This window comes from Molossus molossus, unplaced genomic scaffold, assembly GCF_014108415.1.
Source record: "Molossus molossus isolate mMolMol1 unplaced genomic scaffold, mMolMol1.p scaffold_m16_p_10, whole genome shotgun sequence".
In the NCBI taxonomy this organism is placed as follows: domain Eukaryota; kingdom Metazoa; phylum Chordata; class Mammalia; order Chiroptera; family Molossidae; genus Molossus; species Molossus molossus.
Genome location: NW_023425345.1, coordinates 50,393,207 through 50,406,816, shown reverse-complemented (window position 1 = coordinate 50,406,816; position 13,610 = coordinate 50,393,207). Strand labels below are relative to the sequence as shown.

Below are 13,610 nucleotides of genomic sequence, written 5' to 3'. Positions count from 1 at the left end.
TTCCTACATACACACCATTGTTCAATTTTCCTTATTCCCCCACTTCAAGTATTCCTGACCTACACTGGCTCAAGTACCAATACAACCACCTCTGACTTATAACTTGGTGTCTCAGCCAACTTCACTTTCTCTAAGCAGTAACTTCTTAAAGTACAATCTTATTTGCCATTGTTGGTTTTGGCTAAGTACGGAATATATCAGCACAATTCCAAAGTCTTTCCCATGTGACTCAAGTGTTTTATTAAACACTGGCAATGGTCATGAGTCTGGCTGGTTACTTCATTTTGGCTCCACCCCTTACTACCTGTTTACCTACCCCTTACTCTCCCACATGCGGTCACAGACCAAGAGAACCAGCTGGAAGCTTGTTGAAAAATGCAGTGTCTGCATTCTTACCTCAGACCTACAGATTTGGATCTGCATTTTAATATCCACAGGTGACATCCACACTGAAGTTTGAGAAACACTGGCCTAATCTATCTGAGTCTGTAGCCTCATTTTAAGAAATGATTTCATCACCATCCACTAACTCAGGTCTAAGTGAAACAGACAAACCACTTAGCACAACACATTGCACACAGAAGCCACTGGAAATGATGAAATGATCAGACGGACGGTCTGCCGGCCTCCATGTCCAACTCGCCTTGAAAAAGTGGGGCAAGTATATACTGCGATACAGAAGAAGCCAATTTGACATTCAATATGAAGATATTGCCTTTATTGCAAAGTTTAGGACACAATGGACGTCACAGAACAACAGAAATAAGACAGTCCCAAGATGCCGGAGTGTAACATGGCAGCCAGCAGGTTAATACTCTTCACCCTCATCCTCTCCCTCAATACTATCTGCTCCGACCTCTTCATAATCCTTCTCAAGAGCAGCCATGTCCTCACGGGCCTCAGAAAACTCTCCTTCCTCCATGCCCTCACCCACATACCAGTGGACAAAGGCACGCTTGGCATACATCAGGTCAAACTTGTGGTCCAGGCGAGCCCAGGCCTCAGCAATAGCCGTAGTATTGCTCAGCATGCACACAGCTCGCTGTACTTTGGCCAGGTCTCCACCAGGCACCACAGTGGGAGGCTGGTAATTAATGCCAACTTTGAAGCCAGTGGGGCACCAGTCCACAAACTGGATGCTGCGCTTGGTCTTGATGGTGGCAATGGCAGCATTGACATCTTTGGGGACCACGTCACCACGGTACAACAGGCAGCAAGCCATGTATTTACCATGGCGAGGATCACATTTCACCATCTGGTTGGCTGGCTCAAAGCATGCATTGGTGATCTCTGCTACTGTAAGCTGTTCATGGTAGGCTTTCTCAGCAGAGATGACAGGGGCATATGTGGCCAGAGGGAAGTGGATGCGGGGATAGGGCACCAGGTTGGTCTGGAATTCGGTCAGGTCAACATTCAGGGCTCCATCAAACCTGAGGGAAGCCGTGATGGAGGACACAATCTGGCTAATAAGGCGGTTAAGATTAGTGTAGGATGGGCGCTCAATATCAAGGTTTCTACGACAGATGTCATAGATGGCCTCATTGTCAACCATGAAGGCACAATCAGAGTGCTCCAGGGTGGTGTGGGTGGTGAGGATGGAGTTGTAGGGTTCAACCACAGCTGTGGAAACCTGGGGGGCTGGGTAAATGGAGAACTCCAGCTTGGACTTCTTGCCATAATCGACAGAGAGACGTTCCATCAGTAGGGAGGTGAACCCAGAACCAGTCCCCCCACCAAAGCTGTGGAAAACCAAGAAGCCCTGAAGACCTGTGCACTGGTCAGCCTGGAAAAGAAAAAAGTTTTAATTTCAGCCTTGGTGAAAGCTGCAATGACTTCTTTAAACCTGTAATTGATTGAGATTTTTAAAATCTTTTGAATATTTGCTAAGAAGCAGTTGTAAAATGCTTCCAAAGTGCCCTAGCTGGTTTGGCTCAGCAGTTCGAGCATCGGCCTGTGGACTGAGGGTTGTGGATTCTATTCCTGGTCAGGGACACACACCAGAGCTGCAGGTTTGGGCCTCGTCCGGGTCATGTAGGGGGCAACCAATCGATGTCTCTCTCTCTCCCTCCCTTCCATTCTGTCTTAAAAAAATCAATGGAAAAATATCCCCGGGTGAGGATTAACTTACATCCCCCCAAAAAGCTTCCAAAGTGCTAAGTGATTCAGAAAAACTTTTCAGTCAACTCCTGGGAAAGGGTGAATTTGCTAAAAGGCTATTTTATTTTTAAAGGCTATTTTAAAATGAACTATTTTAATCTCTGAAGGAAGAATCATGAGGTCTAGAATGAATGCAGAGCCCAAGTTTTAGTGACTGGAGGGCAACCTCTGGTGCCCTTGTTGTGACCGCAAACAAGGGCAACTTCTTATCAGTTGGACAGCTACCAAGGGCAGGCCTGGGACCACCGCTCTGTACAATGGACGTCTCACAAAGATTTGGCAGCTGCTTTCTGAACTGGAATACAACAGAACAGCCAAGTTGAATGCCGTGGTATTGGAGTCCGGCTGGGTCTGGATCCGGCTCTACCAGGTCCTTGCTGTGTGACTTTGACCAAATTTTTTTTCTTAGTCTTGGCTTTCTCATTTAGTAAATGAGAAGAATAATCTACCTCAGATTGTTGAGAATCAAACAAGTACTTGGAACGGTGCTCGGCACAGCGAGCACTGGTTACCCGAAAGCCCAGTCATTCTGGGAAAGGTGATTCCCGGTTCCCTAAGACCTTTGGGGCTTTCTGTCGCTCAGTTCTGGTTAGCAAACTGTAACTCTGAAAAGATGATTTTGACCTTTCAAACAAAGTATTCTGTTAACAACTCACACTTCTCAAAGGTGCTCAGAGATTTGTGGACATTCTCTACCAAACCCTCAGAGTTCACTTCTCCAGTGAGTCCCTACACTGAATGAGATAAATGTACAGGGCAGACTCTAGTATACCAATTACATCCGTTAAACCTCATATGGACACAGTAGTAACACCAAGGACAAATGCAATGGTTTTGGTAGTTAATGAGCTTCACTCCTAGACCCTCAATGGCTTTTACTAGGCTTACCTGTCCCTAAAGGTGGGTCCTGATTTCTAAGTCAGTGCTTGCAGCTGAAGCTTCACTTGCAAACACAGGAACCATTAACCCACTTTTGCTGGGGAGACTATGATAAACATTTGGGAAAGTATAAAGCCACAAGTGATGCAAGGCCATTTTTTTGGGGGGGGTGGAGGGGGATAGACCAGTTGTAGCTGGGCTCAGTGTGTGATTTTCTTAACAAGCTACTCTACCCAAGCATTCATTCTTGAGTTTGGGTTAATTACTTACAAGCTGACCACATGTTTAAGAAGCAAAGAGTCAGCTGACTGCCAGACTCTTAATTAAAAATGACCCAAAACAGAACAGTTATCAACTCTACTGATAGGAATACGATTGCCTAAGATTTTTCTACCACAGGGCAAGTCCACATTGCCCTGAGCTCTCCTAGAAAAGCAAGCCTACTGTTTATGTTTGTTTTTGTTGTTTTTTTTTTATCCTCACCCGAGGACACTTTTCCATTTTTTGTTCAGGTAGAGTGGGAGGGAGAGAGAGGAACAGAGAGAGAGAGAAACATCGATGTGAAAGGAACACATCAAGTGGCTGCCACCCACACAACCGACCAGGGCCAGGGACAAACTGCAACCGAGGTACGCGCCCTTAGCGGAAACCGAACCCAGGTCTCTCAGGACCGCAGGCCGACGCTCTAACCGCTGAGCCAAACCAGCCAGGGCCTACTGTTTATGTTTATATCTTAATGCTTTCCTAGTTTCAATAACCAATACTTGCTTCTATAATAAAGGAGCTCCCCCGAGTCCACTTTCAACGTTGCTGGACAGTCATTTCTAATCAGTGTCATACTGGCATCTTGAGCTCTGAACTTTTTGTATTAACATAAGGCACCAGTCCAGATCTTTCTTTCTTTCTTTCTTTCTTTTTTTTTTTTTTTTTGGTATGTACTCCTAGCAGGAACCGGACCCAGGACTCTCTGGTCCGCAGGCCGATACTCGAACCCATGAGCCAAACCAGCCAGGGCCAGATCTTTCTTTTTATAAATTTGGTCATTTAGTTAAATGTCACAGTCAGCCACCTAACTCACTCAGTGTGACTAAAAATAACCTAAAAAGGGATGTCTGATGTCTCAGCTTGAAGTAGCTAAGGTGACTGATTAATATAACAAGGATGTTTAATGGTCTTCTATGTCAGTTAAGCTGTTAAGGCCCCCCGGTTCTCACAATGACTCCCGGCAAAATGCCCCCACTGAATGAGCAATTGCCCAAATTGGCCTTTTAAAACATAGAAATAGGCAAAAAAGCACTTATCCCTATCCCAAATAGTAGTCCATTCCCAGGTCTGTCTGGTTTAGAAATCCAGTTATTTAGTGAGCAGGCTAAGGCCTATTTTGTTTTATTTACTTATTTTTATTTATTTTGTTAATCCTCACCCGAGGATATTTTTTCCATTGATTTTAGAGTGGAAGAGAGGGAGGGAGAGACATTGATATGAGAGACAGACAGATAGATTTAAATTGTTTGCCTCCCTCACAACCCCGACCAGGACCGGGAATTGAACCTGCAATCCAGGTATGCACCACTGACTGGGAATTGAACCGAAAATCTTTTGGTCCTCAGGCAGAGGATCTAACCCAGTGGTTCTCAACCTGTGGGTCGCAACCCCTTTGGGAGTTGAACGACCCTTTCACAGGGGTTGCCTAAGACCATCAGAAAACGCATATTTCCGATAGTCTTTGGAACCGAGACACCGCTCCTCTATCCGTCTCCAGGCGGGTCCGTCCACATACAACATGAGGAACTGTATTAAAGGGTCGTGGCATTAGGAAGGTTGAGAACCACTGACTGCTCAACCAAGTTTGTCAGGTCACCGAAGGATATTTTTCCACTGATTTTTTGATACAGTGGAAGGGAGAGAAGGAGGGAAGGAAATGAGGGAGGGAGGGAGGGAGGGAGGGAGGGAGGGAGGGGGAGAGAGAGAAAGAAATATTGATGTGAGAGAGACACATTGATCAGGTGCCTCCTACATGTCCCCTACTGGGGAATCAAACCCACAACCCCAGCATGTACCCTGATAGGGAATGGAACCAGCAACCTTTTGGTGCACAGGACAATGCTCAACCAGCTGAGCCACACTGGCCAGAGCCTAAGGGCTACTTTAGTGTGCAAAGAATGATTCTTGTGGTATGGTCTGCTTAAAACTCTAACCCCACTAAATTTTTTTTTAATTAATTTTTTTTTAATCCTCACCCAAGGATATTTTCTATTTATCTTCAGATAGAGTGGTAGGGAGGGAAAGAGAGAAACGGATGTGAGAGAGACACATTGAACACTGCCTCCTGCACAACCCTGATCAGGGCCGGGGATGAACCGAAATCAAGGTACGGCCTTGACTGGAATCAAACCCGAGACTCACTGGTCCACTTTAAATAAGGTACTGTGGCCCTGGCCAGTTTTGCTCAGCGGTTAGAGTGTCGGCCGATGGTCTAGAAAGACCCAGGTTCGGTTCCCGTTAGGGCCATGTGCCTTGGTTGCAGTTTGTCCCCGGCCCTGTTTGGGTTGTGCGGGTGGCAGCCACTCTATGTGTCTCTTTCACATCGATGTTTCTCTCTCTCTCTTCCTCCCACTCTGAACAAAAAATGAAAAAATATCCTTGGGTAAGGATGAAAAAAAAAATTAAAAAAATAAATAAGGTACTGTGTTTACCAGTTTCCGAATTCGGTCCAGGACGAGGTCAATGATCTCCTTGCCAATGGTGTAGTGCCCACGGGCATAGTTATTGGCAGCATCTTCCTTGCCTGTGATCAGCTGCTCAGGGTGGAAGAGCTGGCGGTAGGTACCAGTGCGAACTTCATCTGGAAAAGGGAACCAAAGTAGCCACCCATCATCAACAAGCCTTCTTGACCCCAGGGCCTCAACAGAGCCCCAGGACACACCTCCTGTCCCAGACCCCTAAAAAAAATTTTTTTTTTAAATCGTCACCAGAAGATATTTTCCCATTTATCTTCAGAGATGGGGAGAGGGAAACATAGATGTAAGAGAGACACATCGATTGGTTGCCTCCCGCATGACCCTGACCAGGGCCAGGGACCGAACCACAACTGAAGTATGTGCCGTTGACCGGAATCAAACCCGAAATCTTTTGGTCTGAGGGAAAATGCTCTAACTGTTGAGCCAAACTGGCCAGGGCCAGACCCCTGGGATCTTACTCTGGTTACTGAGGTCAACTCACCAATGACTGTGGGTTCTAGGTCTACAAACACTGCCCTGGGCACATGCTTGCCAGCGCCTGTCTCACTGAAGAAGGTGTTGAAGGAGTCATCCCCTCCCCCAATGGTCTTGTCACTTGGCATCTGGCCATCGGGCTGGATGCCATGTTCCAGACAATAGAGCTCCCAGCAGGCATTGCCAATCTGGACACCAGCCTGGCCAACATGGATGGAGATGCATTCACGCTGTGGGAGGAAGAAAGGAAAATGTCAGAACATGAGACATCAGATGGGACATTTAGGAATGATTCACACCAAAATGCCTAATTAGCCTTCAGGATGGATTAATCACCTTTCTGAAGGCCTCTCCAGCCCCAGTACTATTGCACAAGCAACAGTTTTTGTGATAGACTAATTCAGAGAAAATGTTTGGGAAAAATCAAAGATATGTTAATGAATTATTAGGCAGACTAGAAACCAGACCCTTCCTTTGTAGCCACATTAGAGGTCAGGTTTCTACCCATCTCAGACAAAGCTACTCTACAGAAATCCATCCTTCCCCCATTCCCCACCCCTGGAAAATATGTTCACCGAGTCCTTAAGGGCATGCAAAATTCAGCTGTGATTCATTCTGCGAGATTGTGTAACTATTGAGCTCATTCTGGTTCCTCCTTAATCCTATTCTTTAAAAGACAAGACCTTGCCCTCTCCCTTTAAAACCAGCTTAAACCAGCAAACTACAGCCATATTACTCACAGAGGAAAGAAAAACGCCAGATAAGCAGCAGCTAGTTGTATTTTTAAAAATGGTCAGAGGTAGCTTTTTAACCCTGTGGAAGAATTTAATCTTAAGGAAGAACATTTTTCCTTCACTATCAACACTCCTGAGGGAGGGGAGGGAGGGGTAGAGACACATGGTAATAAAAGCTAGAAGTGTCACCAAGACTTTACTAACAATAGAAATTCAGCAGTTTCCTAGTACAATGTACAAATATCTTTCACACTGTGGGAAAAGTCTACAGTTTCAAGAATTCAACAATACTATTGAGTAAATGTCTTCATTTGCTGAAAAAAATCGTTGATGTTACCTAACTTATTCCTGTTTAGTAAAACAAGGCAGTGAATATCTCTACCCATAGACTTAAGAGGGAAACAAAAAAGGGTGTTTATTGTAGTTCATCCTAAATCAGATTAGCTACTTTGGGGACTGGCAAAGGACTTTCAAAAATTTGACACCAAATATCTCCCATTTTCCTCAAATAAGAGGGTTTCAAGTTTTTAAAAGCCACTAATAGGCAACTAGTTAAGGAAAATTCAATACCAGCTAAGATCTCAGAGAGTCTAGTTTTATAACTTGAGATAATAAAACCCTAATCACTCACTACCTTTGACTGTGGTCCCCTCCTTCCCATCTACACTTCCCATAAAACAATCATGGTCTCCTAATCACACCAGCAAGCTCAGGGGTCACCTGTATCTACTCACCCAGCTTTAGGACTGTGGGAGAAAGGGGAGTTGTTCTAATGAACCCATGACTAGTCACCACTGCATCATGTTTACCTTTAACTGGACTTTGGAAATTCCACAGCTCAAGAAAGTTAGAGAGAACCAGAGATCTGGCCATGACAGACCCTGGCCCAAGGAGATCAAGTATCTGAGATGATACTCACAATCTAATAAAATACATCTTCTATTGAAACCTCTTGAGCCCCCAAATTTTCTTTCATTGTTTAACAGTCTAACCCGATTCCTCATTTAAATTGATTCCACTACCCCATGGCCGCTAGGGAGATGGAGAGACAGACACAGGTGATGGAGTCTATTAGTTTAGCTTTAACTGGATAAGCAGCCACTGTCTCTATTTATTGACTGACTTTAGAGAAAGAGGGGAGATATCAAGTTGGTGTTCCACTTATTTACGCATTTGTTGGCTGACTCTTATATGTGCCCTGACTGGGCATCAAACCCACAATCTTGGAGTATCAGGAGGATGCTCCAACCAACTGAGCTACCCTGGCCTGGGCAGCAGGCACTGTCTCTTGTGAAAAACAAAAACAAAAAAAAACCCTACCTGTGATTGCTGAAATAGGTCTGCTGCTGTCACCTCCTACCCTTTAAACCAGTGATTTTCAACCTTTTTCATCTCATGGCACCCAGACTAATTACTAATATTCTGCAGCATAACAAAAAAATACATTTTTTGCCATCTGACAAAAAAAAAAAAAAAGGTATTCTTTAAAAAAAAAATTTTTTTATTGCTATATTAGAGAGACAGAGGAAGAGAGACAGAGAGAGAACATCGATTGGCTGCCTCCTACATGCCCCCCCACTGGGGATGAGGCCCACAACCTGGGCATATGCCCTGACCAGGAATTGAACCAGTGACCTCTTAGTGCATGGGTGGAGGCTCAATCACTGAGCCACATCGGCCAGCAAAAATAGGTATACTTTTGATTCATTCACACTGTAGAACTATTGTGTTGGCTGTTGTCATCCTATTTGAGAATCTAAGGGAAAAGAGGTCAGTGCCCCTGACCTCTTCATGTTTCTTGCAGTACATGGTTGAAAATCGCTGCTTTCACCAGCCCCACAATTTTCTGAATCACACTTTTACCAGCATTTTTGGTTTTGCTTGGTGAAAAGTACTCAAGCAAGTTGTTAGTCAGACGTACTTTCGTACTTTCGTACTTTCGGTAACTGTGGTAATCTCTGAAGAATGTAACTTGTGGACTATTCACTGTATTTTTTTAAGATACTATTTTGAAACATTTGATACACAAATGCTGTTTTTAAAACATGGCTTAAGTAGACCAACAGAAACTCTCTTAGTTGTTTTCAACGCCTCTGGAAGCTATATAGAAAATAATCAAGTGTATAGTTTCATGTTTCTTTAAAACTTAGAATACATCGTCAGTACTAGTTTACTCTGTGGTTTTGCAAGAAAAAAATCCTTTCATGGGCTTGTTTTTAAAAACCTGGAGTAAGCTATAAACAGCCCTCTAAACGAACACCGGAAATACAGGATTGGACAGCATGAGGAGGAGCCTGCCTACAGCCTTCAGGTGGATTGGTGCAGTTGGAACCTCTCCCTAGGGCCCCGCCACAGGTGACTCAGCAGCGAGTCACCTTCCGTGCGGAAGCGCAAGAGGTGTTCCAGGTGCTTCCACTGCGTAAGGGAAGGTGAGGTCATTGGGGAAATGGGAAGGGAGGGATTTTTAGTTTTCGCAAGTCCTTGGGGGCCAATGTAAAGGCTCTCTAGCCGTCCTTGGGCGGTGGCAGGCTCTAGGACGATACCCTCTCCCTAGGATCAAGAGGGCTTTCCACTTCCACGGAGAGCAGTGCCTGGGCCGCGTCTTCCCGCCCAAAGAGAAGTCCCTTTGGTGAACTCAGCTTTCCCAGCCTGGTCACCAGGAGCCAGCTTGCCTGACGGCGTCTGGGACGCGGTCCCACGTGCAACCCAGGTCTCACCACCCACGCGGGCTGTTTACTCTCTCCGCCCCCCACACCACCGCCGAGGGATCCCCGTACCCCCCCACTCACCATAACTGAGACTTGTAGGGCTCCGCGGGGCTGAAAAAGGCGAGGGAACAGCAACAAGGACCTCCCACTGACAGATTACCAAGGAATCTGGGGGAGAAGTGACCCGACAGCCAGCCCGCCGCACCCTATATACTTACTTGCGGAGTGGGCGGGCGCTGAACCCCGCGGGGCCTCCGCGGCCCCGCCTCCAGCTGCGCTGCACCAGGTGGGACGCCCCGCCCTACAAGGGCAGGCTGAGAGGGGATGGGCACGTGGCGCTGATTGGTGGGTTCAAAAGTTCAAACCAAACTGCTTGGATGAAGCCAGAAGAACCTGGAAGGGGTGGAGACATCTTAGGGCCAGAGAGTGGGCGGGATGGGTGGCGAAAGAGGACGGAGACGGCGACTGGAAGGAACAGGAAGACCTAGCGTTCGTACTGTCCTCAGTGGGTGGCGGGTGGTGGGTGGTGGGTGGTGGGTGGAGGGTGGGCCCAGCAAAAGCGCGGAAAGTTGCCTGGGAAAGGGAGCAGCGGCCTCCTGCTCCGCGCCCCGCCCTCGGTCCCGGCTGGGAGGATGACCCTCGTGGTCTCGAGCCAGATGCCACCGCGCAGCTGAGGGATTTCCAAGAGAAACGTGTCCTTTACAGGCCTTTACCACCGGCCGGCCTAAAGCCTCACCTTTTTGGTTGCGTTTCCTTACTCCTTTTCTTGCTTCCCTTTAAAAAAGGAACCTTTTGCCCTGGCCGGTTTGGCTCAGCGGCTAGAGCGTTGGCCTGCGATCAGGGAGATCCGGGTTCAGTTCCCGCTAAGGGCATGTACCTTGGTTGCAGTTTGTACCCGGCCCTGGTTGGGTCGTGCGGGTGGCAACCACTTGATGTGTCCCTTTCATGTAGATGCTTTTCTCTCTCTCTCTCTCTCCCTCCCACTCTATCTGAACAAAAAATGGAAAAATGTCCTCGGGTGAGGATAAAAAAAAAAAAAATGAACCTTTTGGTTCTTAATAACAATCTCTTTCCACTTGGTGCAACAGCTGTTGTCCCCCCTCCCCCAAGTTTATTATAGTGGTAGTTTCCTTTTTTTTCATTGCTTACTATGCAGAGGAAATGAGGGCTGGGTTTTTGTTGTTTTTTTTTTAACTATATTAATCACATTTCATCTATGCAACAAACCCCGTGAGTTATCCCCATGTTACAGATCAAGAAACTGGGTGTCAGAGGAATTAAACTAGTTGACGGTCACACAGCTGGCCTGGTGGAGCTGCCCTTATGCCTCACTACCTTGAACTGACTCATGCTAACTATGCCTCTCAGACCATCCTGCTACGTTTGTTTCCCAGAATTGTAGCGTTCAGGAGTGAGTCTCCCCAGAATGTGCCCCCTGGCATGCAGATTATTTCCAGCTGAAAAGAAATAAAGCCTGCCCTGGCGGGTTTGGCTCAGCGGTGGGAGCGTTGGCCATCGGCCTGCGGACCAGAGAGTCCTGGGTTCGGTTCCCACTAGGGGCATGTACCAAAAAAAAAAAAAAAAAAAAATCTGTTAAAATAAATAAATAAATAAAGACCAACAAACTCAAGAGTTTTTACCTACCCCTTACCTACCTAAAGAGATTCAGATAGGCCCTGGCCGGTTTGGTTCAGCGGTTAGAGCGTCGACCTGCGGTCCTGAGAGACCCGGGTTCGGTTCCCGCTAAGGGCATGTACCTCGGTTGCAGTTTGTCCCCGGCCCTGGTTGGTCGTGCGGGTGGCGGCCACTCGATGTGTCCCTTTCACGTCGATGTTTCTCTCTTTCTCTCTGTTCCTCTCTCTCCCTCCCACTCTACCTGAACAAAAAAATGGAAAAATGTCCTCGGGTGAGGATAAAAAAAAAAAAAAAAAAAAAAAAGAGATTCAGATAGAAAAACCTGCTTCTGGAAGGGAATCTTGGCATAATCATCATAGCACATAAACATTAAGTGTGCTGCCCTGGCCCAGTGCCTCGGTTGGAGCATTGTCCTATAAACCAAAAGGTTGCAGGTTTGATCCAGGTCTGGGCGCATACTGGAGGAACCTTTCTATGTTTCTCTCTTCTTCTCTCTCTTGAATCAATAATCATATCCTTGGGTGAGGGGGAAAAATGGGGAAACTGGCAAACAGGAAGTATCAAAGCAAAAGGCTGTTCACTAGATTCCCCTTTGTGTTCTGTTGTTTCTGCAAGAATTTGTTTCACAAATGTTTGCTCTTTCTCATCTACCAGTGAACTTCCAACCTCCCCCACAGTCCAAAATTACATACATACCTCGTTTTGCCTGTCTTTGGAATTTTCATGCTTATGTGAATTCCCCTGAGCACTTGTATTAAAATGTATTTTCTCCTGTTAATTAGTTGTATGTCATTTGAATTATTTGGCCAGCCAGAAGAACTAATGGGGTGAGGGGAAAGTTTCCCCTGCCATTACTTTAGCAACCTTTATTTCCTTTTTTTTTTTTCTCTGCAACTGCATTATGTTATCTTAGCTCTTAAATTCCTTAACCAGCTCTGGGTGATAGTTATGGAAATATTCAGAGAACTATAGTGACTGCTACACAAAATATAAGTTAAAGAGCTTTTTCCTAAAGTATGAAAAGGCAAAATGAGAGCAAAAATGGGTTTTGGATACTGAACAAGCAGAACTTGAGATAGACTCCAACTCATACACACAAAACGGATGCTATGGAAATATGTACAGAGATTACAGTACATAATTAATTCATCAAATGCTTATTGAATTCCTATTTGTGGCAGGGTATTCTGAAATTTGGAATAACTAGCATTTTAGTCTGTTGCTAAAGTTTTTTCTTTCTTTTTAATGTGCCTGGGGAAAGGTGAGGGGGAAAGAAGGGATGAGATGGGGAAAGGCACCTCGAGAACCCTGTTGCTAAATATTTTAGTCTTAGAACTTTCCACTTTTTTGATCATCCCACAAATATATTTAGCACAGTTTCTAGGTACTTAGGAATGAGGCAGCATAGTAAGAAGCTAGGAAAATTCCTTGGCAATTGGAATGAGGAAACCAAGACAGCTGAACTGGCCAAACAATTTACAGCCAGATACAGGTCACCAGGGTGGAAAGTCCAAGGTGCCTAGCAATGGGCAAAATTGGTGCCAGACCTTACCCCCAGGGTAGCCTTTCCTCCTTGGCATATCACTGGTCATGCTGTTTAGACCCCCTGACCTTTCCTCCCTAGAGATAACATCTAGGCCTGAGTTGTATTTCAGCTTCAGACCCAGAAAAGCAGCAAAACCAGGTGGCTGATGCCAGGACCAGCTGCCCTGGTGCTGACCAATCAGTAGAGACCGTGACCCTGAAAGGGCACACCTGGAAAAACTGATGAATATTCTATTAAGATCCTCCCCTAAACTCCCAGCCTTTTATTATTATTATTATTATTTGTATATGCCCCTAGCGGGAATCGAACCTGGGACTCTGGTCTGCAGGCCGACGCTCCAACCGCTGAGCCAAACCGTCCAAGGCAACTCCCAGCCTTTTAAAACCCTCAAAACAGCCCTGGCCGGTTTGGCTCAGCGGTTGGAGCATCGGCCTGCGGTACAGAGAGACCCGGGTTCGGTTCCCACTAAAGGCATGTACCTCGGTTGCAGTTTGTCCCCGGCCCTGGTTGGGTCGTGCGGGTGGCAGCCACTCGATGTGTCCCTTTCGCGTCGATGTTTCTCTCTCTCTTCCTCTCTCTCCGTCGATGTTTCTCTCTCTCTCTCTTCCTCTCTCTCCCTCCCACTCTATCTGAACAAAAAAATGGAAAAAATGTCCTCGGGTGAGGATAAAAAAAAAAATAAAACCCTCAAAACAAAGGACCCAGTGTACATTCTCCCTCCTGGGAGCACACCAGT

The 13,610-nt window shown here is 46.1% G+C and overlaps 1 protein-coding gene across 1 annotated transcript; it reads right to left on the bottom strand.

Annotated features, from left to right (window-relative positions):
• Positions 1–689: 689 nt before the first annotated feature.
• Positions 690–9,899, bottom strand: LOC118623162 (tubulin alpha-1C chain). Its single transcript, XM_036250654.1, has 4 exons — positions 9,775–9,899; positions 6,259–6,481; positions 5,733–5,881; positions 690–1,783 (listed from the first exon to the last, which is right to left on the bottom strand). The coding sequence occupies exons 1-4, from the start codon at positions 9,775–9,777 to the stop codon at positions 809–811; spliced, it is 1,350 nt and encodes a 449-aa protein (XP_036106547.1). The 5' UTR covers positions 9,778–9,899; the 3' UTR covers positions 690–808.
• Positions 9,900–13,610: the final 3,711 nt, after the last annotated feature.